Source organism: Apodemus sylvaticus, chromosome 1 (assembly GCF_947179515.1).
Source record: "Apodemus sylvaticus chromosome 1, mApoSyl1.1, whole genome shotgun sequence".
Classification (NCBI taxonomy): domain Eukaryota; kingdom Metazoa; phylum Chordata; class Mammalia; order Rodentia; family Muridae; genus Apodemus; species Apodemus sylvaticus.
In genome coordinates, this window is record NC_067472.1 from 184,734,343 (window position 1) to 184,762,148 (window position 27,806).

Here is a 27,806-nt window from a genome sequence, read left to right on the forward strand (position 1 = left end):
GGTGTGAGATAGTCCAGGTGGTGACTGGATGCTGGAGCAGCATACTCACCCGGAGCAAGGCACCACTGTTCTCTTTTGCTAACTGCACTTGTGGTTTAGTAACTAAGTAGCCCTGGCTGCCCTGGAACTCACTCTGTAGATCAGGCTGGCCTCGAACTCACAGAGCTCCACCTGTCTCTGCCTCCAGAGTGCTGGGATAAAAAAAAAAAAAAAGGCATGCGCCACCACTGCTCGGCTGTGGCAACTTATTTTCGATGTTACATCTTCTACCTTTCTGATGAAACTGGTTGGTTAGCTGACGCTTTATGTGAAGTCTCAGACTCCGCACCCCTTCTTTTAAAGTCCTGTGGGAGCACATGCTCTGGCCAGACTCAGTTGCTAGTATGGTTCTTGTTTTAATAGATCTTAGTGGTTTGTACAAAAGGATGAAGGGAGCTTGAGAATTATGGGAGTATAGACAAAATCACCTAAAAATCGAAACAGGTAGACTGTCAACACTCCAAACATGGAGTAGAGGCCCCCCCCATTTTCCTGCAGGTTCTCATTCCCATTGCAGCTAGCCTGGGTGGGACCAGGACATGATTTATGAAAGGTTTACAAAGGAAAGATGCCGACCCAGGCAGGCCAACTTCCCATGGCCCCACGTCCCAGGACGTGGATGAGGTTCAAATTGACTTACCCCACAGGAGGGTTGCTCCAGCCCAGAGCGCCCAACAGCTCCACAGGGATCCCATGTCTGCAGCAGGGAGAGATGGAGGCTCACATAAGGCTCTCCTACTGTCCTGTTGGAGACTGTCATGGAGATCACAGAAGGGGGACAGTCCCTATCAGCATAGTGGCTACTTGCAGGCAGGGAAGGCTGGGGCATGGAAGGAAGTTGGGTGGATAGGACCAGGTGTGAGCAGGCCGTGGGGAGCTGTCTGTTCAGTATATCGGGGAGTGAGCTAGAGATTCAGAAGCCAGCGAAATGAGTGGGAGAACTGGGCATTCAGGTGCCCTGAGGGCAAAGGCCAGGAGGTCTAGAAAGAAAGGCAAGAGAGGAGATTATCTATCCCACTTCCGTAGAGAGCCCATGTCTTCTCACCTGCAGGTCCCGGGGCTGCAGGATCAGCCTGTGGACCGAGCTATATAGTGCATCTTCTTGTTCCCTCAGGCCACACCATTGGCCACCTGACAGGCAGATGATGCCAGCTTCCTGGAAGAGGCTGCTGATCTCAGGCCGGAGGGAAGAGTGAGTCCCGAAGCCTTGTGAAGGGTAGAGGATAAGTCTACAGCCCGTGTTCTGAGATGAGTGTGAGGCCAGCTGGTGGCCGCACCCCAGGAGCTATAGAAAACATTGGGCTTGTGAGAGTGCCCTCTTTAGAGGGACAGCTGGGCAGTTGTGTGCCAGTGGACTGGGTTCCTTGAGCAAGGTCATGGGGATCAAAGGGTGATGTACGCACTGGTTCTGTTTGTTGGCTTCCTGGCCAGATTCCGATCTTTAGTCCTCACTTATAACAATATCTAAAGGTCCATATCCGGGTTCTGGCTCCTTGCAGTCCCCATGGGCTGATCCCTGGTCCAAAGCCACCCAAATCGTGCTTTGAAATACCAGTGAGTATAGTCATCTAGGGATGTGTAGTCTGAGTCCCTGGAGTAGGTTCTTGTGTAGGGTGTCATGTTTCCATCTCAGAAAATTATTTGGTTTGGTATTTGAGATACACCCTAACCCATCTCTTTCCATGAAGAAAGAACTGGCTAATTTTGGGGTGAATCTATGCCTTCCTCTCACCTAACTGAGAATTTTCTTGAGATATGATATGGAATATCAGTGTGCAGAAGCAGTAGCAGAGGGAGTTTGAGTTTTCTGTGATATAGTCTGTCTTCCAAATGGCTGGTACAATCCATGATATTATTAGCTGACACTGAAATGTCTCCCCAAGCCATTGCATTTTAACATGTGGTTGCCAGTAACCAGTAACTTTGTGAAGTCGTGGAGTATGAGATTTGGGACATAAGACCTCATAAATGGAAGCAAGCTACTAGGGCCAAGCCTTGAAGGTTATACATGCCTCTGTTTCTGTCCTGCTCTGATTCTTGTTTATTTGAGGTAACCAGCCAGCCATGTTCCTGCTTTGGATGGAGTCACTACAGCCATGGCGCCCTGTGCACCGTGATAGACTGGACTCCCTCAAACCACAAGCCAAAGCAACTTCTTCTTCTTTCATTACTTCTCTCGGGTGTTTTGTCACAACAATGATAAAGGTTATATATACAGGAAATTGGTCCAGAGAAGAGGAGGTTTTAGTATAACTAAACCTGACCATGTGTTTTGGAACTGGCTTGTGGAAGGGGTTGGGGGAGGGGTGGTAGCTGATCATATAGGGCTAATGTGGTGGAAAAATTTGAAGTCAGCCAAAATGCCAGTAGAAACGTGGACAATAGAGATGATACTCATCAGGCTATTGGGAATTGGGGTAAAGGCCATTTATGCTCCATTCTGGCAAAGACCCTTGCTATATGCTGCCCATGAAAAATTGAGTTGAGACTGAATCCCAAAGTAATGGAGTGATTTAGTAGAGGAATTATCATCGGCTGCTTCTAGTCAGGTATAAATCGAGAACAGACAGAGAACGTGTGGCAGTGAAGTGGAATAATGTGTAGTTTGGGAACCCAAGGACATCGAAAACTACCACCAGGTGAGTGAGAACAGATGCACTTGTTTAAAATACCAGTACAACTGAAGAGAGGCGTCACACAGTCGGGAAGGTGCCTCAAGGAAGATACTCCTCCCATGGAAGTTTTCAGGGTATGACATGTAGAGAAAGGATCTTCTTTAAAAAGAGAAATGTGCAGAGGAAGAGGTGACTTGCTCCAAAATGACCCCGCGGGGAAATGTTTCTCTGTTCAGAGGCACAGGAACGAAGAGGCCACTGTAGCCACGGTCCACATGAGCTTACCTGTACCTTGAGTCTGCGGTGGGCCTTGGCATCATGCACGTGGTGCTGGATGCAGGACGCACGAAGACCATAACAGTGAGGTGATTTCTGAGATTTGCACCAAGGCTGCAGAAGCAAGGTTCTATCAGGCTCTGTGTAGCAGAGACAGAGTCCACGTCGGGTAGTCCTCGTAAGTCAATGCCTGAGGTAGTGGAGCTGAACCCCCAAGTTGCGATGGACACCTTAGGATGGTGCTGGTGGTGCCGAGGGCCTTGCATGTATGCCAAGGCAGGTTTCTGGCACTAACCGGAGACAGATGGAGTAAAGGTCATGTGTGCTGCAAATGGCAAGGCCACGGGGGTTGGGGGGTAAGTACGACCCAGCCCATGAGAACCTGGGTGGAGCCAGTGATGCAGTCATATGCTCTAAATTCCGGGCTCTAGCTACAGTGTCTAATCTTTGCCCTGCTGGTTTTGGGTATGTCTTTGCTCCAGTCCTTCCTTGTTACCATTCTTCATAGAGTGAGAATATTTACTCAGTGCCATTGGGTGATGGAAGAATGGAACATTTTATTACTTAAGGGCTCACAGCTAACAGTGCCTTGAGTCCCAGAGGACATTGTTGGACTTTTGACTCATACTGCAACCGTCGAGCATTTGGGGACTCTCGGATTATGCATTTTGGCATTTTGCATTATCAGATGACTATGCCTCTACTGGGACCAGAGGTGGAATGAATTCGAAATGCTCCCCAGCTGACATGTTTAAACACCTCTGTGTAAGGAACTTTTCACTGCTGTGGCAAAAGTATCTGAATTAAACAACCTACGGAGGAGAACTGAAGGTTTATTTTCACTCACGGTGGTGGTGATTTTAGTTCATGGCCACCTGGGTCCATTTCAGGCGAGTCAATAGCATCATGGCAGTGGGACATTGGAGCAGAAAAGATAGGTAGATAGATGATAGCTCGCTAGCTAGGTGATAGATGATAGATAGGTAGATAGATAGATAGACAGATAGATAGATAGATAGATAGATAGATAGATAGATAGATAGATAGATAGATATACAATTTTAGGATATGCCTTACTTTCTTCAATCAAGCCGTCTCTATCAAAAATTCCATAAAATTATAAGTGCACTGATGGATTGATCCACTGATAATGTCAATACCAACACAATTCAATTGGGGAAACTGAAGCTGGGAAGACAGATGTGAAGTGAAGGAAACTGCAGTATTTTGTAGCTTTGTCCCCAATAGGCTAACGTACTCTTGAGTTGAAGGTCTTGTTATGAGAAGCTACAGGTAAGGTCTTTCTGCTGCGTTGAAGCTGAGGTGCCAGGGGTCTTCCTCAGCTGCTGCGCATGCACTCACATGAAGGCTCTGCATCTTCAAAGGAGCCTGGCTTAATTATTATTATTATTATTATTATTATTATTATTATTATTATTTTGGATTTGATTTTTCCGAGACAGGGTTTCTTTGTATAGTCCTGGCTGTCCTGGAACTCACTCTGTAGACCAGACTGGCCTCGAACTCAGAAATCCGCCTGCCTCTGCCTCCCAGAGTGCTGGGATTACAGGCGTGTGCCACCACCACCCGGGGCCTGGCTTAATGATAATACCTTCTATTTTGTGCTTTAGACACTCTTGAGGGCCTTGGAAGAGGCTCATGGGGAGAAAAACCCTAAATTGGAGATCCAGTCTGCTAAGATTTGTGAGGGGAACGAGTCAACTTACCCCATACCTATTCTATCCACCTCAATATGCACAAACTGCTTATATAAATATCAAACTTATGATTTCTCAATGTTATCCCTGCATAACTCTATAACTCAGATAGCAGTATGAGTATTTCAGGACCAAACTTTCTGAGAGAGTCTCAGTCTGAGTGTGTACTCTCTATTCTGGCTTGTTCTGCAAGTCTTTTTCTGTGGGTATTTCGAGAACCTTGCTTTGTGTGAGTTGCTTAGTCTTTGAGGAGGGTCTTCCCAGGCAGCAGCAGGGCTGTGCTGCATCCCCCCATTGTTGTTACAGAGGACCACCTAGCATTTAATGGATGCCTCTAGTACAGGGAACGGTAGGAGATTTCCACTCCCATCCCTGAGTAAGATGGAATGATAATGCCTTGTTTGAGAGGACACGGGCCGTCGGAGTGCACAGCCGTCGGAGGTTTGTCTTCCCTGCAATGCCCTGAGCTACTTTATTAGGTTTGATCAAAAACCAGGCCAGCCACTTGAGACCCTGCTAGATGACACAGCTCTGAAGTGACCCCATAGAAATGAGCACAGTGCTGGATCCTGTACACATGAAGGTGTCAGTCTTGCCCCCCAGAACCTGTCTTGCAACCATGTGTCTCTCATTCTGACACCATGCATAGCCCTTGCTCGGGTCCAACACCGCCCGGCCTCACTATTTCATTTCTTCCTCTGACAGGTGTAAACACACCCTCTCCCCCAATGGCCAGGTGTGTGTGTGTGTGACTGTCAGCCCTGCTTTAAGCAGGCCCAGGATCTTAAATTTATCCCTTCCTCTCCTGCTTAGCCACATGCCGGACGCACTGGGGTGGTGTAAAGATGGTGTGTCCACGGAGGAGTCTGTACAGTTTACCTCAGCTCAGACAGTGTCTAACTTGGTTTTCTCTGGGTCTGTCAATCTGGCTGCTTACCCAGGTGAGCACTGTCAAGCCTTGCCATAATTAGGGGCACTGGGACAATAAAAGGGGGACAGAACTTGCTGGATGCTCAGTCTCGGGAACTGCATCCAACCCTGGTCCCTTAGTTACAGCATGTGTATGTGGAAGCACAAGGAGGCGGGTGACTAAATCCACGGCTCCTTGGGTGGGGAGCCTGCTCTCACGTCTCCCCTCGGAAGGCATGACTAAGGGCGACCTTCCTCCTCACATTGTGCCGCTTCTCTCTTCTGGATGTGGAGCCAGCCCTCCATCCCCCAGGACTGGTCCTTTGGCTACGTCATTAAAAGTAGAACCAAATATGAACCCAGTTGCTTAAGGGACAAACACTTGTGGCTTCTCTGTGACAGCCTGGATGCGACAAACTGGAGGGTGTGTGGGTCTGGCCTGAGATCAGGAGCCCAGGTTTTAGCACTATCTTCCAGTATCTCCTTTCCCCGAATTTGGGCAAACGGACAGAGTTTCCTTGTGTTCAGATCTTTATGGCCTTAAAGCTCAGCCACGACCTCTGTAAATGCTAAGGCTTGGAGCCAGACTCATGTGCTCTCTTCCTGTTCACAAGCCATCCCTCTGTTACTTAACACACTTGTCACCAGATAAAAATTTGGTGGGGGCTAAAATTAAGCACAATCTCATTTTATAAAGGTACCACTTGAAAAGCATTACACGGTCCCCCTAACACCAACCCTCCAGCTCCTGGCAGCTTTTCACGATTCCTCTTTGGAAAGGAGGGACAAACAAATGGGAAAAATGAGAGGATGGATACTTAGGCAGACCCTGAGATCTACACCCCTGGACCTTAAATCCAAAAAGGGGTGGCTCTGGAGACGCCGGGACCAGGGGGCCAGTCCCAAACCACTGGGATGCACAGGTTCATGGATTACCACTAACTAATTCTCTCTTAAGTGGAAAATACTGTAAAAAGGACAAATGTTCTGGGCCCATCTTTCTGTCATAGACTCAGCAGTGAGGCTCCTGCTCAGCTGGCGCCACTGTGTTCTCTCTGCCTTGGGTCTTCTGTGAAAAAAAACCACACCCATTTGCTGCATCCTCTCAGCCCACAGGGGAACCTGCAGCACCCTGAGCTAGTTACAGGGGTGCTACACAAAACTTTGTTTTCCTTTGTGTTATTTTCTCTTCCTTCTACTTTTTCTTGCTAGTTGTTGGGAGTGAGTTTTTCAATTCAGTGTCCTTTGTCCTTTGAGACTTTTTTTTATCATGGGAAACACTTGCTGGAATTTAACATACTAGATGTGGTAGCTCTGAAGTGGAAGAAGATTCTGCCCAAGACCCTCAATAGACAAGAACCTTATACACTAACGTCATGAGGATAGGTAACTTGTAATTTCTTTTATTTTGCCATAAATGTGCTTTGAGTTTAATGTCCCTTTCTTCACATTGAAGTTCATAAAAATGTGGAACGCCTCACGACTTTGCAGGTCATCCTTACACAGGGAGGACGCTAATCTTCTCTGTGTTCAGGTTTAGTCTACGTGCTGCTGAAGCCAGCACCTGGCTTCCTTTGAATACGTTGGTCCAGGCTGTGGTGTTGTTCCGTCTTATTAAGGAAGGGAACAGCTGCAGAAAGGAGGCAAAAAGTAGGGGATGGGTATAGAAAAGGATGTCGGTTGTGTCCTCGGTAAGAAAGGATAAAAATAAAATATTTTTGAACAAGGCATTTGCAGAAGGTCCAGATAAGAGGACAATGAAACTTCAGGGGTCTCTCTCTCTCTCTCTCTCTCTCTCTCTCTCTCTCTCACTCACACACACACACACACACACACACACACACACACACACACACACACATACACACACACACACGCACTCACTTAAAATATTTAAATATTTTGCCAGGTAGTGGTGGCCCATGCCTGGGGAGGTAGAGGCAGACAGATCTCTCTGAGTTCAGGCCAATCTGGTCTATGGAGTGAGTTCTGTGACAGCCAGGATTACCCAGAGAAAACTTATCTTAAAAAACAAAAACATTTTTACAAAAGGGTTTAAATTTCTTACAGTCAAAACTCAGCACACTATTATAAACCTGAAGCCTGGTTCTCTATTTAGAACAAGGAGGTTTTCTTAAGATACTGATCTGTTCTTGGTAACATTTATAAGAACTGGCTTAAAGAACAAATATACAAATATTTCATGTTTATCAAGATAATTACTTGTGTTTTCTGTCGTTTATCAGGCTTTTTAACCGTGTAGGAACCTGAGTCTTTAATAAAATCAGGACTTAAAGCCATGTTTATTTTGAATGTTACGGTAGAGTTGGATGAAGGCCCACCAGGTCCTCTTCAGGAGAACTGCAAGTTTCTTTCGGGGGTTCAACTAAAGCTTGGAGGTCAAACCCAAAGAGGATGCAGGGACTAAGAGTACACCCACCATGTGTCCCTTGCTCTGCAAGGCCATCTAGGACCTAGGAGATGACATGACTTCTTTAAAGTAGCCCTAAAACTTGGATAAGTCACTTCTTTGGTTGATCAGAGAGGCCATGGAGTCACCAGGGTCTCCATGGCAACTGTGTAGATCCTGTAAAGAGAGCCACTGAAGGAAGAAATGTCTCCAGTGTGGTAGGGAAGACCCTGAGACATTGAGCACAACTGCTGGAGGAGAAGCCAGTGGATCCCAGGGCATCTCCCAAGGCTCCAAGAGTGACCGCCCTGAGTCTTGATTATCTGTTTTGTTTTTTCTGTTTTGAGACAGGGTTTCTCTGTGTAGCCTTGGCTGTCCTGGAACTCAATTTGGAGATCAAGTTGGCCTCACAGAGACCCACCTGCTGCGATAAAAAGCATGGGCCACTACTCCCAGGTGAGTTCTGATTAGCTTCACAGTAAAAACAAGAAAAGATTAATTGTTGGTCTCCTGCATGGCCTCAAGTACCCAACAGAAAAGTATATCTCAAGAGTGAAGTTAGGACCAGAGAGATAGTTTAGCAGGGAATAACACTTTCCCCCAACCCCAGCTACCTGGGTTGGATCCATGGGACCCTCATGGTGAAGGAGAAAACCAACTCCCACACTCCGTCATCTGACCACATAATGCTTGATCAAGCTCTCTCATTTTCCCCACATATGTGATAGAAAGTTAATTGATAAAATTAAAGATTCTACAAGTGCCCAACCAGGATGCTGACCTTGACCTGGTTGAGCTGAATGCCCTTAAGGCACTCCGGATTGTCACCCTAGTCCTAAAGGGCTCTGGTAGACCTGAAAACACAGGCCCAAACACAGCAAACATTGTGCTTTCCCCTTCCCCCTACCTTGTTAAAAACCTTTAGACTGCGTTCCTAAAGCTAGCCCCCAAGGTCCATTTCTTATTTGGCTACTTTGTTATGCCTGACTCATTCCTGAGACTGATTACCAAGGTCCAACTCTCAAAGCATCAAGGTCCAGCCATCGAAATACATTATTTTGACTACCCTAACTAAAATACCCAACCAGAACTTACCAACACCGACCTCCCTTTTTTGTGAAATGATTTGTGGCTGTTTCTGCCCCATTCAGCGTCAGCCCCCTTATCTCTTTGCCTTGCTTAATAATTGTGTTTGGTCTGTATTTGGAAGTTGGTGTTTGGGTGTGGTCTGTGCTAATCTGGGGTCCAGAGGGGAGTGCCACACAGTACAAGGTCCCTTTAAGTCTTTCAATGGCTGTCAGACATCCAGAGCACTACTAATTTGGCACACCTGTCCTTCATAAAATCCTATTTTCCAGAAAGTGCTCATGATGAGTCCTAGTCAGAGCAAAAAACAATTGAGAACGTACATGATCTTCTTTAAAAGGAGCCCAAAGGGCCAAACTTAATACCTATGGACCCACAATCACCATGCTTGCTTTTGGGATTTTCCTCATGGGATGTGTTTGGATAATATTTATGCCCACCTGTACCTGTGCGTCACTGAACAAATACTTTTTTGACTGTTATGAAAATTCTTGTAAGTTACTGTATTTTTTTTTCTGTTAAAAACTGATGTGTTTATAAAAAGATAAAGAGAGATGGGGGATGTGTTCTATGGAGGTGTGGTGAGGTGTGGGGGAAGGGCGTGTCTCAGCGGGCCCATGCTGAGGCATCCATTCCCCTGAGGGACCAGACACAGGACGGTCTAGTATAGAACAGAGTGTGTTCAGGGCGTGGGGAGGGGAGTTATGAGGATAGAGGTGGAGAGAGGCAGAGAGAAGGAGAGAGTAGAGAAGCAGAGGCCGGCCATGGCCATGGGCACATGGAGAGAGGGGAAGGAAGGGAATGGGGAAGGGAGAGCAGGAGAGCAAGGAGGGGCAGCAGCTCCTTTTATAGTGGGTCAGGTCCACCAGGCTGTTGCCAGGTAACCGTGGGGCAGAGCTTACCTTGCTGTTGCCAGGTAACTGTGGGGAGGAGCATACCTGGCTGTTGCTAGGTAACTGTTGGGGGGGAGCTTACCTGGCTGTTGCTAGGTAACTGTGGGGAGGAGCATACCTGGCCGTTGCTAAGTAACTGTGGGGCGGAGTTTAGACAGAATGCTAGCAAAAACAAATTCATCTGACCCCAAGTGCCGAAGAACCCACCCTCTATTTGGGATTTCCTGTTACCACTGGGGGGAGGGGAACTACCACCACAGCTAGGTCTGCCATATTCATCCTCGGGCTCAGTCTACAGCCTCTGCTTTCTTCTAATCTTCAAAACATATCCACTGACTTTCATTCAGGCCCAGGGACCCTCAGGGTATTATTAAGAGGCTAGCACATACTCATGTGGTCACATGATGGTCACAGCTAACTCCGTCTCCCGTTCTGGTCCCCTTCGCTTTATGGGGACATACAAACATGGAAAACATACAAACTAAGCTCTTCCTCATGGTACAGCAACCTTCGACTCCTGCTCTCCTCCCTCCTGGGTCTTCCTGTCCCTGGGTCTCTTTTTTCTCACGGCTAGAATTTCCTAACCATTCCTTCAATGGATATGGCTGCGGTCGGCTTCTCTCTTCATCTAGTCATAGGCATTTCCCCCTGCAATTTTGGTCCCTGCTTCCTTTAATGGCTGTCCTGGTTTGGCTCTTCCAGAATTCAATAGATCCAGCTTCATGTGGTCATACAATGGAAATATTGATCCATCTCTCCTGGACTAGATCTTGAGACGTCATACTCTATAGTAGATCAAACAAGACAGAATTTTTGTGGGACTTTCCAGCCAAAAATATGAGCAGCTATTTATACCAACATATCTCCATACTTTACCTAACTGCTTTGGTTACCAACATAGACAGCAAGGACATTGGGTCCATAGGTAGGGTCTATGTCTATCCTAAGTCTTAAGTTACTGAAGGAGGAGACACCTATTTTGCTCTCTCATAAAAAAATTATGATCCATATTGACTTGAGGGAGGGAATGACACCAGGTAGGCAGGGGTTAGACATGGTAGAAGAAACTGTAGCTATCTATATCTTGGTGGCTGTGGCTACTTATTGTCAAAATGAGCCCTGGTGATCGAGCATTTTTGAAGCTAAAGTTAGGCTCTTCCCACGCTATTAGAAACAAAGACTTGAGGGGATTTCCCAAGTGTTGTGCATGCGAGTGGAGGGGCAGCACCATCAAAAGGCCCTGGCTTCAGCGTAATACAGTTCGCATTGCAGCTTTGTCCTTCTGCCCCATAGGAAGAAATACTTTAAAAGGATGAACTGTTGTACAATGACGTGGGAGAGAAAAAATGTCATCTTATTCTCACGAATGTCTACTTATCTCATAAGTAGTCATAAAACTTTTTTACAAAGATAGCAAATCCGTGATTTCTCGCTGCTGCCCCATTTCAGGTCAGCCCTCGCTGTGTGTGTGTGTGTCATCACTTTGCTTCGCCAAATATACTTCAGCTTAAAGTGTTACTGTTTCTCAGCTGAATTCTTTCCTTTGAGAATGAAGGAAACGAGGCTCTCTCTGGTGTGGTAACAGGGTCACCAGCCCAAAGGCCACCTCTGAACACTGTGTTTGAGGCTGAGCCATGCTGTGACCGTGGGAGGGACATGTCCTATCCACACAGTAACATCTTCTGAAGCTTCTTCTTGCTCTCCCCACCCCTTGTTCTCCTTTGAAGAGCTGGCTTCCCACCCTGCCCTGTGAGACAGTAACAGTTCCTTGTGGCCCACCCTCTCGCTCAGTGCACAGGTAGGAGGGATAAGACTCCCACCCCACACTCATCATGTCACGTTGGCATCCTTTCTCCCTCATCCTTTAACCCGAAATACTGAAGGCCACAGTTACGGAAAGGTGCACGCCATCCTTATATAGTTATAAGCATCACTGTATTAGCATCACTAACGTCCAAGCTTTCCCAAGACGCTCCTCCTATTACGATTCTTCTCCAGACTCAAGTGCATCCTGTGACTGCCATGGCTTCTTAGTACCTTGCTTTCCTTTTCTCCAGCGATCGTGTCCTCACACCAAGCTGTCAACCTCACAGTCACACTTGTGCCGTATGCTGGGAATTGTGTGGAGCTGTGATAGCCCCAGAGACCCCAGGCTGCTGGGAGGAATTACTCATCCCCAGACAGCTTCAGCGACTGAAGCGCAGCCCCTCCAGGGAGAGCGAGCCTCAGTCCAGGCCCCTCCTGCCCACCAGCCTCTAGCTCTGCCCCTTGCTAGCTCTGCCCCTTGCTCTCCTTAGTCCCAGTACTCCGGGACATCCTCCAGTCCCAGCTTCCATTGAGCTGTCTGTAAACGTGCGACTGTGCACCTGCTCATGCCCTCGCCGTCCTCAGCGCCCACCCCACCCCACCCTCATCTTCACACACCTTTACTCCCATCTCAGACTGTACACTGACTCCAGCTCCCCAACTGCTCTGTTCCCGCGTGCCAGAAGCTGAATGTGGAGGCGTGAAAGCCAGGCCTGCTCTGGCTGGTTCAGAATGAAACTCTGCAGGAAACGTGTACTTGACGTCTTTATTCCATCTCTATTCCGTGGACCAATTCCAATAAGATTTTTCCTTCTGTCAGTTGACCAAAAGTTGCAAACCACCTCCATGGTACTAAAGCCACGGTGCAGCCATTTTCTGTCACTGTAATGACCAGCAGCAGTGCTTGCTTGCGGCCTACCTGCTTTGGGGATGTGTTTTCCACTTGGCTTTCAATGGTCTCCATCAACTTTTCTGTTCACTTTGGCCTTCTTGATTGGATTCAGGACTTAAATCCTTTCTCTAACTCTATGAGACAACACTAGCCCTCCTCCTGTGTAGAGACGATGAGACCAAGCCAGCGAGTACCTGGGCTGGGTTTATAAATGGCCAGACCAGAGTCTGTTGTCTGTCTCTCTCCACCTGTCACCTCCTCTCCTGTCCAGCCCTTCGCCATTTCATCCACCCACGCCTCTAACCATCCATTCTGTGACTCTCAATCTCCCATGTCTCTCCTACGCTGGCCATCTGACCCTTCATCTGCTCACACACACACACATGCAGTCTTCCATCTTCTAATAAAGACTCCTCATCATCCACGGCCCCCAGGTGGGGAGAACGCTGGGGAGACAGCAGGAGACACACACTCTGGGTCTAGTTATTTACTCAATGCTTCCAGCTTTGGCCTCAGTGGCTCAGCAAAGGGGGAGGGACAGGGAAGGGACACACAGGGCATCTTCCAACCATTGTAACTTCTGGGAGGGAGCAGGTCTTGGTGTCTTCACTGCTGGTGAGCGATCACTTGGAACTGCAAGAGACAGACACTTAGCACTCGATCCTGCACACTGAGCATCCACCCACACTACCTCTGTCTCTCGTTCCCCAAAGCTTGGCCGCCATTCTCCATCCTCACCATGGGGAGAAGTCCTGTGCTTTCCACGTCTCCACTAATGTCTTCCCCTGAAAATCATTGGTTGGGTCCCCATCGAAGTTTCCACAGGCCCCGCACAGCATGGCCGCGTGGTCATCACCAACGACCACATCCAGGCGCCCGTCTTTTCCAAGCCGCACCTGGACCCCGCCCTTCTGCTGGACAAACATGGAGCCGTCGGGCAGCTTCCTCACAGACACAGATGTTAGCACGGTAGCTGGGAGATCCACGCGGCGACCATTCACCTGGTGGAGGGGGAGGGGAAATGAATAAGTGAGACTTGAGTGACAGAAGAGCCGAGGGGTCCCCAGGGCTGGGGTCCTCGTGCACAATGACGGTTCAAGCAAAGGGGCAGGTGCTGGGAGAGAGGAGGGTGATGTGGAGGGACTGACAGGCAGGGAGGGAGCTGGGGGTGTGTGTCCACAAACAGCTCTACTGCTCTAATATAAGATTAATTAATTGATTTATGTGTGTGCACCTGCCACGATACAAGTACGGAGACCATTTGGCAGCTCGTGGGAGTCGGCCCCTTCCTTCCACCCTGCGGGCCAGGTATCCAATTCAGGTGCCATCCGGCTTGGTGGCTTGTTTCCCCGCCAAACCATTTCACTGGCCCAATAGTAACTTATTAATCTTTGGGGAATATCTTTCTATATACATTGGTAAGGATAGGAAGAAGTTGAGGAGGAGGAGAGGAAGAAGAGAAGGAGGAAGAGGAGGAAGAGGAGGAAGAGGAGGAAGAGGAGGAAGAGGAGAGATGGCTCAAAGTGTCTACAACTTTCTAAGGCTGGTACAACACTTTTTTTTTTTTAACATGACAGCTAAATCAGGAATTACAGGCTTAAACTACTAAGTTATAGTTTCACAATGACTCTCCAGATTGTCTGTAAGTAACTGGATCTCTAACAAAAGCAACTTTATCAGCTATTTTTTTTTTTTTTGGCTTATGTCTGAATGAAGATAACAATCCTAGCAATGTAATAACCATATGGGAGATTTTCAGTTTCTTATCAAAGGCTGCAAACTCAGCAGCTCTGTGACTGCTTTCCAGCTCCTGTCTCTTCTCCTTATGGATTATGCTTTCTGGTGTTAGATATCCCCCCTGTGAAATTTCTTGGAAGGACATGTTCCCACTCTTTTCTCAAATGTGTTTGCATTTGAGTTTCTCTGTCACACAATTTGGAACGTAGATACACAGATGGGAAAGATATACACAGATCTGAGAAGATGGAAGGGCGGGTGGGAGAGAGGGGGGAGGAACAGAAGGTCAAAGAATGAGTAGACATAGGCGCCAGGAGCAAGGCGGGCAGGGGAAAGGATGGGTACAGAGAGGGGTGCATGGAGACTGGATGCATGCTTTGCTGTGAGAAGAGTCACATCAGTGAGCCAGCCTTGCACACAGAGAGAAGGGCTGCGTTTCTTCACAGAAGCCAAGATTTCACGGTCCCGCCGGGCTGTGCTCTGGGTACTGGCAGGAAGTGGTCTGGCCTGGGAAGGATCCCTGATGACCCATGCCTACCCTCTCAGGCTGGCAATAGTGCTGGCTGCGTGCAGGTTCCTCCATGCCAGGCGGACAGTGCTGAAGTCACCGGCAGTAATGGACACATTAACTGGTGCCTATATTAGCTCCTCTGAAATTACCTCCCAGGCTTTGCCATGCGCATTGCCAGAGGATCCTGTGTGACTGCAGGGGTAGGGGTCTCTTTGGAGGGAGTGTCTGTGTCCCTAGGGTTGCACTGGATGGCTCCTTCCCTCTTGCTGGTCTTGCTGGTGTCCCTTTTCTGTAATCTTTCTTAGCTATCAGCACAACTATAGCACAACTATCTGCTTAATCCTCTGAGGGAATCATGGAGCCTCCCTGAGACTGGCTTAGGGAACCCATGTGACCCCGGTCTGGCCAATCATAGCATTCTATGCTTAAGACCACAGTGATTAATTCCAGGAGTGGGCATATGTTCCAAGCCTGCCTAGGGAGATGCACTGTGGGGACCTTTGTTGGCTCACTGTGCTGAGCTGCAGACTACAAACCTGGGGCAGATGCTGGCTACACTTTGCCCTGTCAGAGGAAACAGAGAATGGAGTTGATCGAGTGGTAAACAAGGCAGAAAGCTAGCGGTGGAGCCGCCGACAGTGGAGCTGGACGGTCTGGGTGCAGACACTTCTGGGGCCGTCTCTGGGTTTCCCAGATATGGGGCCAGTCCATTCATCTCCCCTCAGCCCTCAGGTTTGTATTTGGTTTCCTGTCACTGCTAACCAGTGGAGTGTGGATCAAAATCAACAGCAAAGCTAGCCTGAATGTAAGAACTGAGGCCCAGGAGAGGGACCCAGGCTGACGTGGAGAGACAGGTACAATTCAGAGAAAAGTGCAGAGACCTGGATGAGGAACACAGCCTGCAGGGTCACTGTGTAGCCAGGATGTAGGACACCATGACAGGAAGAAGGAAAGCCAGGGAAGACGGCCCTGCCCTCTGTGCCCAGGCTTACCCACACTCCATTGCTTGGGGTCACAGTCACTATGCCATCCTGGAAGAAGATGTGGACCTCACCCACGGTGTAGTCATCGTCCTGGCAAGACTGAACATCAGCAAGCACACGGTACCAGGGCACGTTCTTCTGGAATCCCGGGCAGAGATAAGAAAGCTCATAGACACCAGGGGTGCTGATGTCATTGGCAGCATCATCAAAGGTAGTGAGGTTGGCGCCCACAGAGATGGAGCAGAGACCCTGGGCAGCCTGGCACTCCCGGACTCCAGCTTGGATCTCACAGACTTGGCCAGATGGGCAACCAGATGCATGGCATGTCAGACCAGTGGTTGCGGAGCAGCAACAGAGCTCGCTGCAGTCTGAGGACATCAGTGAGGAGTTCACCTGCGCACAGAAAGGGACAGATGGTGTGCATTCACACAGAGGGAAACTGTAGCACTCCCAGTAAGAAATGGCTTGTATGTCCTCTACCTGGGAGTCTCACTGGCCCTCAGCCTGTGACTTATAAATGAAACACAGCAGAGGCCAGGCTGTGTGGAGTTCATGTCTTGACTCCAGAGCTATGACAGCCCACCTTGTCACCACTCTGCCTGTGTCTCAGACTGTGCCCAGTTACAGTGAGCACAAGCCTGAGTTAGCAACTGGAGAATGAAAGACCACATGGAGACAACGTTACTGACTCAGGCTAGCTGTTATGATTTGGATACCACTTGTCTACCTGAACCCGTGAAAGAGTTTATTCCTAAGGTGTTAGGTAGGAAGAGGTTGGGAGCTTTGTGTTTAGAAGTGAGGACTTTGGGAGATAACTAGATTAATAAAGTCACCAAGAAAGAACCCTCATGATTGATCCATGGATGCTTCTCCCTTGGGTCTGGCAGCTCCTTCGGGACAGGGAGACACATGCACCTCCTGCGGTGTCGTGCAGCTAAGGGACCTTCATGAGAGCCTTTGTTAAGAATGATTTCTAGCCTCCAAAACTGTGAGCGTCAGAAACCTATTTTCTCCTCAAAGCAGCTGGCATGAGGTGCTTTCTACACCAATGAAGCAGGTACATTAGTCTAAAAACCAAACAATCTTCACTCAACCTATCAGCTGAGTATGATGCACAAGGTAAAGTGAGGAGATGGTAGAATCCTTGGCCTGTTCTAGAAGCAGGGTTATATGACAAATAGAATCAGCCTAGAGCAACCCATTAGGAATGATCTGCAACACTGCAAAAGATAACTTCACACACAGTTTTGTGTATCCCACACAGTGTGGCCACAGCACAGAGGACAGTGCCCTGGGAATGCATTTCCTTCTGTAATGGCCCCTAGACTTTAACACAACTGACGCTGTGTTAGAGACACCATTCTGAAATTCAGACCCAGCACAAAGGCCCCAATAGTTGCCAAAATGGAAACAAAGACCTAGTTCCTAGATCCAGAAAACTCCCTAAATGCGCTGAGCTCGACTTTTGGCTTTGCAGACCTGTTCTCACTAACTGAAGTATGACAACCAGGATGTGATTTTAGACCCTGAGAGACAAAGGGCTGCTGGACTCGTGGCTACCAGCCTTGGCCAAGTTCCCCAGGCAGATGCTGGCTGACAGCAGGGACTTTGTTTTCAGCTTTGAGAGTGTCTGTGTGGTGGTCTCTGGTGGGCTCACAACACATGACCCTTCCCCAGTGTCCCTTCCCTGGCCAGCTGCTCCTTCGCAATGCCTAGCAAGGGTCCTCCGCTCCCACAGCCCGTCTGGCTCTCTGGTCGTGGGCCCTGCGGATGACTGTTTTCTAGCTACTTTCCCTACCTGGTGAGTTCATCAGGTTTTTATGGCAACAAGGAGAGCCTGGTGCTCAGCTGGCCCGGAGCCCAGAGAGAAGTAATTGCTGTAGATGACTTTACTGGAACAACTGGTGAGATATGGTTAAAGTCTATAGATTAGATAATAGTGTTGGGTCAACATGACTTTCCTGGTTTTGATAATTGTCATGCGTGCCTTATAAATACATTTCCTTATTTTTAAATGTGGGACTGGGAGGTGCAGGTAGAGATGGTCAGGGGTAGGATGGGAGGGAAGGGAAGGGGGCCTGCCTGGGATGGGGAGCACCGCTGTGTGTGAGAGTCTCAGGAGACTGCTGACCTAACCTCGGGATCCTGGATGGATCCCAGCAGACAGTGAGACTCAGGGGAAGGAATAAAATGTCGGCTGTCTTTGTGATTGGTATGCATTCTCTGTGGTACACATTTTCTCTGCAAAATGGGAAGAATAGCGAATATATCTATCTTGTTGGGCTGCTCGGAGTGTAAAGTGAATTAACGTTTCAAGCAGACTTATGCACACAAAGATCTTTCAAAAAGCATCAACAAGAATATTAACAATTAAATCCCAAATTACACTGTTGAGTGATTGGCAGCTGAGCCACCAACCGCACTATTATGAAGTTGATCCTTTTGGCTGAATGGGATGTGCGGGAGCAGGAGGCGGACCCTCACTGGGTACAGCTGCCCTGAGCATCAGGCGCCTCCGGAGCCAGGATGCTGACTCAGCCATTCTGCAGGTGAGGGAGTTCAGAGAGGGAAGGGTAGTGGAGGAACGGCCACACAGCAAAACAGCAATTCCCACGTCCTGGGAGCAGGCATGCTACCTTAAGTGGAAACGTGTTTGCAGTGTGACTAACACTGTTTGGATGGAGAATTTACCCTGGTTACCTAGGTGGGAAATCCCATGGGCATTCATAAAAGAACTCCAGTGAGGTGTGATGTCACACAGAGAAGTGCTGGCAGAGATTGGAGTGGTGCGACTACGCCAGGGACTGACGGAGGCCACCAGGTTGGTGGAGAGGCAGGGACTAGACTGTCCTCTTAAGACAATCCGGGGTCCTCTTCCATCACTCTGACGTCAGTGCAGTAAGCCTGACCTTTGACTCCTGGCCTCCAGAACTGCAGGGAACTAAGCTCTCATGTGTGACTGCTGGGTCTCGGGTGATCAGTACAGCAGCCACAGCTGGGGGCAGGTGGTGGCCCTCCGTGTCCCAGTGCTTGAACAGAGACCCAGAGCACAGCAGCTCTGACTGTCCCCCAGTTCCTCCACCCGCACTGCCTGCACGGAGTCCCTACTCACCTGCATATATCGGCCATTGTGGACACAGCCGCAGTCCTGGGCAGGGATGCACACGCCCTGGGAGAGCAGGAAGTGATCATCGCACTCACAGCCTTCAAAGCAGCGGGTAGTGCAGCCAGTGAGGCCGGAGAGGGCGGCACAGGAGCCCTGGCAGGAGCGCGTGCAGACGGAGTAGTGGCTGTGGGGAGGACACTGGAGAGCTGTGGGGAGAGGAGGCAAGGTGGGTCACGTGTGCTGTAAGATGCTCACCATCTGAATCCACTGGATCTCAGGTCTGGGATGAGTGATGCTGTAATCTGGATGCAGGGCTCCCTCTTCAGACCTCTGCACCTCAGAAAAAACCCAGCTGTTTTCCATCTGCTGTATGTGGTGATGACTGAGAGGCCTCTGCCCTGGTCAATGAATTCGTGCTTGAAGACAGTTCCCGGAGACTGTGGAGCCTTTGGTGTCCTATGTGAGTGGCTAGGGCGCCCTCTGCTCCAGGCTTTTCTCTTACTGACTCTTGGCCACCATGGAATGAGCAACTTTGCTCGTCTGTCATGTCTCCTCTCTCATGACCTGCTTCAGCACAAGCCTCACTAACAGGAAGATCATCCCCACACAGAAACTGGTATAACCACCAACCAGAACAGAGCTGCCCTCTTTCAGATGCCCGGGTATTTCTCGGGGCCGCGAGGAACTAACACAGGAATTGCTAAAGAGATGGGAGCCCTGTGCTGTTCCTGGCTAGGTGGCTCACATGTCTTTAAAAATGGTTTCTGGGAGGTGTTTGGAGAACTGGGCTAACAAAACCTGGAATGCTGTGAGTGGGGGCTTCCTGTGAGTTCTCATGTGAGCTTGGGGAAGAAGGCCAACAAGGTTTCAGATCGTACCCGAGAGGCTTCAAGGGTAAAACTAGACTCTTGGAAACTGAAGTTATCATCCATTGGTGTTGCAACATGCCAACAAGTTTGTTTATATTTTGCCCATGTCCAGAGGAGTTTAAGACAAAAGAAGTAACCAAATCAATGGGACAGAGGACATATCGAGGCAGCACAACATTCAGCTCATAGCAGAGTGTTCCTGGCTGGTTTCAGTCAGGTTTTTAGTCGGTATTAAGAACAAAATCAGAGCATAAATATTTGACAAACTTACAGGCTGGTCAGAAAATGTCCTCATATTTAGGGCTAAGAAAGGTATGGTTCCTAAAGGGATCAGAGATCCCAGAAGAAAGCCAGATATGTTGCATTTAGACAACAGCAACCATAATTTGAAGGTGTCTTGGGACACATCAAGACACAGCCATCATAGTCTGAAAAGGGGAACTATAAACTTGAAAGATTTTGTTCCCTTGAGGAAACAGGGCAACCGGAACACCTCACTCTTACAGGAACTAGGTGGTTGTTTCCCCAGAGTTAATCTCACCATGCTCACCCATCCAGGCACTCTGAGACCACTGCAGACATGATCAAGGGAGGCCGATGGCTGACTACTGCTTGAGCTGGTGACAGACACTGATGTCGTCTGCATGGAGGTGAGTTTGTGGGAGTGCACAGTGTAAGAGTGAACAGGGCTCGGGGCTTCCAACCAGATTTCAAAACTATCCCTGAGGGGCCAGGCAAAGTGTGGTGGGGATAGGATCAGCATGTGGAGCCCGGAGAGGGTGGCGCATGAACTGTGGGAATGAAGTTAAGGATGCCAGGGAAAGCAGAATGTGGAATGGAGGACAGGGGACAGGGTGGGGAGGCCAGAGGGGGAGAAGCAACAGGAAGAAGCGAGAGAGAGGCCATGAGGCCTGCCGTTGGCGGAGGCTAGAGGCTCTCTGGAGCTTATGCTGTGCCATTATTTCCCCTGCTGGGTTTTGATCTTACACTGGTCTCCTCTCCCCCTTGTGTGTGTCTATCCTTTCTTTTCAGTGTAGGAATGTGGACCATATCACACCACTGGAGATACATAGCTGTATTTTTATGTTTGCAGAGGCTCTCATAGAAGGGCCTTCACTGCATCTTGGAAAAGACTCTGGACATTTAAGCAATCTAGCAACTGTATAGGCTCTGTGGACTCTGGGATAATAAATAAATGGGATGAAATTCTTATCATGCAGCTCTGAGTCTGTTGGGATCAAGGGTGGGGTGTGGTGAGCTGGAGATGAACACTTTCCCCCAGAGACTCAGATGCTGAAGACTTAGTCTCCTTGGTGGTTGAATCACTGACTAGGACTTGAGTCATGGATGATCTGACTCTACCAGTGACTCACCCATGGATGGATACATAGTTTTATCGCATTACTCCAAAAATTATGGATATTTTTGGAGGTTGGGCTTGGTGGAACACCACAGGTCAGCTAGAATGGGCCTTTCAAGAATATCTACTGCCTGCTCCTCACTTCTATCTCCGTGCCTGACTCTGTGGTCACCGACTTTCCTAGTTGCAGCAAAGTGACACATTGCTACAGCAATTCTGTTTGACCTCAGACCCAAGGGTGCATTCAGTTATCTCGAACAGAAATGTCTGAAACCATGAGGCAACATAAACCCTCAAAAACTGTTTCTTTCAAGCATTCGTCAGAGTACAAAACCTAACACAACACTGCAGTGGACATGAGCTCTGAGGAAAGAGCTTGCACCACAGACAGCTAACGTGATCATGGTTCTTTGAGAAAGTCAGAGGAGTCATATGTAGAGAGTTGAGGCAAGGGCAGCAGGAAACCAGGGAAGACTCTAGGCTCTAGCTAAGTAATTCCAGGCAGGTGCGGATGGCATCAAATAGATGCTCCCTTCTCTGGGAGCGAGAGGATGGATCAGGCTTGGGATGGACGCGGTATTCCGATGGATCACAAGGAATTACCCAGGAGGCAATTACACAGGCCTAGTACTCAAGAGGAAGCTCAGAGTTGGAGACACTGTCTACTGTTTGTCACTGGGGCAGTTGCTATGTTAGTGTGGATGAAGGCCCCGTGTCAAGGGTCAGCAGGGACGTTACAGGCAGGGACGTCAGAGCAGCAGACAGGGAAGGAGGGCCAGGGGTCACACGAGGGGTGAGAGACACTCACGGCAGAAGCTGTCTGTCCTCCAGGGCTTCACTGCTGCACCAGCTGCCTGACAGGCCGCGGTGTAGGCTGCCAGGCTGCGGCAGAGATAGGCTTTGTCTCCCTTATAGGCACACATGTCGTACACGCATTGGCGGAAGTATTCCAAGGGACTAAGAACCTTGTGGCACGCTGCAAAGGGGCCTTGGGGGTCCCGGATCTTCCCACAAGCCTCGTTTTTCTCATATGCTTGTGTTTCCTCTGCCAAGCACACCGGGCAGCCTTGGGGCCCGCAGCCTTCACCGCAGCCCAAGGAGGAGCCGGGAGCTTGCCACGCAGTTCCAAAGGCCTCCACGCTGGGGGCCACGGTTCCACTGGGCAGCACAAAGTCGTCGCTCCAGTTCCCATTGAAGTTCCCACAGAGGCCACAGAGACGTCCACGGTAGGAACTCGGGATGGACATGAGGATATGGGCGTCGCCATCAAAGAGAAGTTTCATGCCCTTGTTTGTCTGCAGAACGATGTTCCTGCCTTCAGCTGTCACGCTCACGTGGCCTATAGCTGCAGGCAGGGCCACGGTTTCGCCATCCACAATCACCTGGGTAGAAGGGTCAGTTAGGACATGGGTGCCAGCACCTCAGTGCAAGAGAGGCTCTCTCAGCTCCCTCAAAGGGCGATGTCTGTCTCAGACCTTCTTGGAAGAGCTAAGTCCCTCTTTGACCAGAATTAGATCCACTAAACTCCCAGGATGAGGTCGTGACTATATAGTAGACTCTGAGGTGGCACCTTTACCCACAAACCCAGAACCATCACGGTAGGACTGTGCTGTTCTAGAACTCTGGAATTCTCCAAGGTCCCTGAGAGGGTGAGGCCTAGCCGGGGTCCCTATAGAACATGGGCAGGGCTGTGTCCACTCACCTGTGGCCCTCGAGCCAGGACCACAACCTGGTCTGCCACAGTAACCACCACCCGCTGGGGATCACCAGCTGAGTCCTTTTCAAGCACAATAGAGAAGTCGTCCTCTCCAGGTTTTGGGTGACAGATACTGGCCAAGACATAAGAGCAGGAGCCGTGAAGATCATACACTCGTCCATCAAGGGTGACATAATGGATGCCCCCATTGGCTAGGCAGTGACCACAGCCAGAGGGATGGCACGCCTGAACACCGTTCTCTACCCGGCATTCCTCATAGGGCTCACAGTCTGCACCTTCCTGGCAGGTGACCTGGCCACCAGGCCCGCACTCACACAGCCGCTCACATTCAGGGCCTGGGTAGAAGGTGGCCCCTAGCACATAGTAGCGTCCGTTGTGGAGGCAGCCACACTGGCCTACAGGCACACAGGTGTCACCACTGAGCACAAAGCCAGAATCACAGACACAGCCCTCACGGCAGATGCTTTCACAGCCCTCAGGGGCTGAAAGGCTTGGGCAGCTCACGGGGCAGGAGTCACCACAGAGCTGGTAGTGGCTGTGGGCGGGGCACTGGAGGGCTGTGGGAGAGAAGAAGGAGGAGTCAGGCAGAGGCAGTGGTGGGATCAGGAGGGCTTGGGTGTGACAGTCTGACTGAGGTCCGCTGCCTCTGGCTTGGCTTGGGACTGGATCTAGAAGGTATGGCAGGGGCAGTGGTATGGGATTTCAGGTGTGGGGCATGACCTGGTCTCCCTGAGAAGGGTGGATCACTCTGACAAGTACTTCTAAAGTGACTGTCTGGGGATATGACCACAGACAGATGAACAGAATGGTCTAGAACCAACCAAGGCTTTACTGATGTGGTGTGACTAGAGATGTGTGTGTGTGTGTGTGTGTGTGTGTGTGTGTGTCCCACAGCATGCCCCTGTGGCAGTGCGTATGTGATTGGGTGACACTGACAGGTGGCCCCTGACCCAGCAGGTGTGCCTGAAGGAGCTGTCCCACACCTTCTGACTCAGTCTGCTTGGATCTGCTGGGGACAGGTCCTGATTCCAGCTGAGCGTGTCTGATGTCTGACCTGCATGTGGTAGGCAATGTAGGGTCTCCTCAGACACCACTGGGCTATCTGACCAGGAGATGGTCCAGGGGCGTGAGACGTGGCCTCTGACATGGGTTCCTTGCTGAGTAACTGTCACTAGGTCATATCCAAGTCCATGAAAAAAATTAATCTCCAGAGTGCTCTGCACCAGGGTTTCTAACTTTGGATGTGTCCTGGGTCCTTCCCTACCCCACTGGTGTTTAGTGCCAGGGTGTGCCTGTCAGGATGTGGAGGGGACAGCCCTGTCTGTGTGGAGCTACATGGGTCAGTACTCACGACAGAAGTCCGGCCTTCTCCACTCTTCAAGTTGAGCTCCAGCAGCCTGGCAAGCTGCCACATAGGTGGCGATGGCAGGGCAGAGGCCTCCTGGATGTCCCTGAACCTGGCAGGCATCCAACAGGCAAGCCTCGAAGTACTGCGTGGGTGGCACAAGGCTGTGGCAGGGCGCTAGTGGGCCTTCAGGGGCTGTGATGATGCCGCAGGCGTCGGGGCCACGGAAGGGCTCCTGTTCCTCAGGTGTGCAGGGTTCTGGGCAAGGTCCGGGCTGGCACTGGTCACAGCCTGGAGTTCCGCCCACTTTCCAGCCCTCAGGTTTCCCGCCCACTGCGGTCAGGTCGTCGCTGGGATTCTTGTTGTAGTTCCCGCACAGGCCACAGAGGGTGCCTGCGTAGGCTGCGGGCACGCGCAGGCGCACAAAACTGTCTCCATCAAAAGCCAGGGAGAGCCCAGAGGCAGTGTTCACTACCACGTCTGCTCCACTTATGTAAACACTGAGTTTCTGGTCCAGTTGGAAGGGCAGAGCCACGAACTCTCCATTCACCTGTGGGGCGGGGAGAACGTGAGAGGAGAGGCGCTTGACAGTTTTGTGTACCAAGACTCATAAGCTATGGTATCCAAAGTAGGTAACAATAGTAATAGTAGGTTACTTCCCGCTCTATTGTAAAAGCAAAGAGACGAGGAGCTACGGACTCCTTCTTGCTTTTGTTTATATTTTGTTTGTTGCTCCTGTGAGAAGGAACGACTATTGTAGCCTAGGCTACTCCAAGCCTCTGCTACCTCAGTCTCTGACAGCTGCATGAACAGAAGTGGAACACCGCCATCGGGCCTCATCATGGGCTCTTTGTGCTACCCTTACGTGGCACTTTCCACAGTCCACCCTACAGAGGAATACTGGAAGGCAGAGCCCAGGGAAACCACTGCTCCCAGCCTTCCTGGTCCCACGGGCTGTGAGCTGAACCAGCTCAGGTTCTTGCAGAGCTGGGTAAGATGCTCTGTATATGAGAGGCTGGGATGGCGTCTGTGTGGCCCACAGTCCACTCACCTGTAGCTTCCTGGGCCATTGGGCGCTGAGGGTGAAGCTGTGGCCATAGATATTCAGAGTGACACTTCGGGTGTAGCTGACAGCCTGGCTGCCCCTGTGCTCATTAGTCACGGTGACATTGAAGTACTCAGTCCCTGTGGGTGGCTCCTGGCAGGGTGCGCTCAGCAGATACTCGCAGGCGCCTTGGAAGTCGAACCGGTGCCCATCTAGGGTGGTGTAGTGGGGGTCGCCCCAGGCCTCACATTCAACTATGCTTGTAGGTTGGCAGCCGAGCTCCCCAGAGGGCAACAAGGCACACTCCTCACCCAGCCCACAGCTGGCAGGCTTGCAGACCAGGGAGTCACCTCCAGGTCCACAGTGACACCTTTCAGAGCAGGTGGTATCAGTCCAAAACTCGGTGCCCGCTTCATGGTATGTGCCGTTGACCCAGCAGCCACAGCCACCGTCCAGGGGAACACACCGATCAGCACTCAGCACAAAGCCCTGGTCACACTGGCACCCCTCCACACAGGGCCCGTCACATGCGGCCGGGGTTGTGTGACGTGCAGGGGGTGGGCAGCTGGCTGGGCAGGGTGGGCCACAGAGCTCATAGTGGCTGTTGTCAGGGCAGGAGATCTCTGTGGGCAGATGAAGGAGGGAACAAAGAATAATGTTGGCCTGGCCTCTGGGGACACAGTGGGGAGAGACAGCAACAGAGGCAGAGAGACTTTCGGCTCCAGTGTTACCGTCAGAGAGGAACGCAGTGAGCTGAGACAGTGAGAGGCAGACAGAGAGATGAGCCGCGGACACAGACAGACGCAGGGATGGACAGAAGCTGAAAGACTCCAGAGGGCAGGAGAGAAGCCACCCCAGCCTGCAGAGTCAGTGTCACACACCCAGGCCTTGTTCTGCTCCCTGCCACTCACCACAACCAGCCTGAGTCCTCCAGTCCTGGATTTTGATGCCAGCAGCCTGGCAGGCGGCAGCATAGGAAGCCAGTGCCTGGCACAGTATGTCTTTGTTGCCACCGCCCAGGCAGACGTCCAGCACACAGCCCTTGAAGAAGCTTTCGGGAGGCACATGGGCGTGGCAGCTAGCAAATGGGCCCCCTGCGCCAGGAGCCAGCGGTCCACAGAAGCCAGGACCCTCATACTCCTCCACGCGGTCCTCTGGGCACGTGGGACAGGACCCCTGGCATTCATTCCAGCAAAGAGGGTCCCACCCTGGAACTTGCCAGCTGCCACCCCAGGTAGGTATGGAGGGTGCCAGTGTGCCGTTCGGGAAGACTTGGTCATTTTGGGGGTTTTTGTCCATGTTTCCACAGAGTCCACACACTGCCCCGTAGTAGCTGCTAGGCAGTGTGACCTCTACCCTCCAGTTCCAGTCGTAAGTGACCTGAAGCCCAAAGTCAGCCGTCAGCACAGCCTTGGAGCCTCCATTAATCACTGAAATCCGCCCGCCAGCCAAGTAGACAGGCAGGGCGGTCAGAACTCCATTCACCTGGGGAGAGAGAGTGCAAGAGGCTCATGGGAGGATGCAGGTGGGTGGGGCTGCATCCTGTTACGTCCCTTACCTCCCTCCTCCTAAAGGGCCTCGCCCTGGCTGCTGGGCCAGTGCCTTTACCAACACCTTAGACATCTACTCCAGCCCCTGAGAAACGAATCCCCCACTTCTGTGCCCTTTTGGGTTTTCCTCTAAATTCACTCTCTTCCTTCTCCTCCTGCTCCCCCCGCTCCTCCAGCCCCTCATTCCTCCTAGCTGCTTTCTTCCCTTGGGTCTATCCTTTTAGAAGTCCCTTTCAGGTCTCTGCATTTCCGACCCACATTTCTGTTTCTCTTCCTGTCCCTCTGTCCTTCTCTCTGCATCTCTGCTCTATGTGTCTCCCTTGGCCAGAAGGCTTTGGCTCTTTGTCCTGGACCCGCCCTCTCTCTAAGTCACCGTTTACCTACACCCTCCTTCCATCTGCAGAATGTTTGGCTCATGCTTCTCCCCCCCTCCCCGCACTGTTCCTCCTATGTTCTCTGAGCCTGGGCCTCCCACTTGTTCCCGTTCACTGACAGATGCTTGCTTAAGGATCTGGCCTCTGAGCTGAGCTCTGACTGGCACCACAGCGCTGGGCTGTCGGGCAGATTCCAGGCCCACTGTGTTCAGTCACCTGCATGGGTGTCACAGACTTCATCAGGAGAGGGCCTGAGCTCAAATCTATGTCTATTACAGTGATTCTCAACTTGTAAGTTTGGGGGCGGGGTGTCAAATGAATTTCACAGGGGTCACGTAAAACCCTCAGCAAACACATTATGATTCACAACAGCAAACTTAGTTATGAGTCAGCAACAAAAATAATTGTAAGGCTTGGGTCACTGTAACACGGAGATCTGCATTAAGGGTCCCCTCAGAGTGAAGGTTGAGAATACTGGTCTATGTGAGGGGAGCATCATGGGTCTACTTTAAGCTCTCAGTAGAGAGCTATGCTTTATTCCCAGGAAAAGGGCGCCCCGTTTCCT

The 27,806-nt window shown here is 50.4% G+C and overlaps 1 protein-coding gene and 1 non-coding gene across 4 annotated transcripts in view; both read right to left on the reverse strand.

Moving 5' to 3' along the window:
* The window catches only part of Fcgbp (Fc gamma binding protein), an 84,851-nt gene that overhangs the window by 35,185 nt on the left and 21,860 nt on the right, over nt 1-27,806 (reverse strand). Inside the window, exons 12-20 of one of the 3 annotated variants that reach the window (XM_052167814.1) lie at nt 26,229-26,802; nt 25,324-25,940; nt 24,279-24,822; nt 22,913-23,484; nt 22,019-22,592; nt 18,988-19,187; nt 15,885-16,268; nt 13,383-13,645; nt 12,610-13,277 (exon numbers count right to left, since the gene is read on the reverse strand). In XM_052167814.1, coding sequence (XP_052023774.1) covers nt 13,268-13,277; nt 13,383-13,645; nt 15,885-16,268; nt 18,988-19,187; nt 22,019-22,592; nt 22,913-23,484; nt 24,279-24,822; nt 25,324-25,940; nt 26,229-26,802 — 3,738 coding nt within the window. In that variant the 3' untranslated portion in view covers nt 12,610-13,267. Of the gene's footprint in view, nt 1-12,609; nt 13,278-13,382; nt 13,646-15,884; nt 16,269-18,987; nt 19,188-22,018; nt 22,593-22,912; nt 23,485-24,278; nt 24,823-25,323; nt 25,941-26,228; nt 26,803-27,806 lie in introns of those variants that run through there. The other 2 variants (XM_052167822.1, XM_052167805.1) reach the window with 2 other exon arrangements.
* Nucleotides 7,019-7,121, reverse strand: LOC127676636 (U6 spliceosomal RNA). Its single transcript, XR_007976085.1, has one exon. It is a non-coding gene; the product is annotated as a U6 spliceosomal RNA (small nuclear RNA).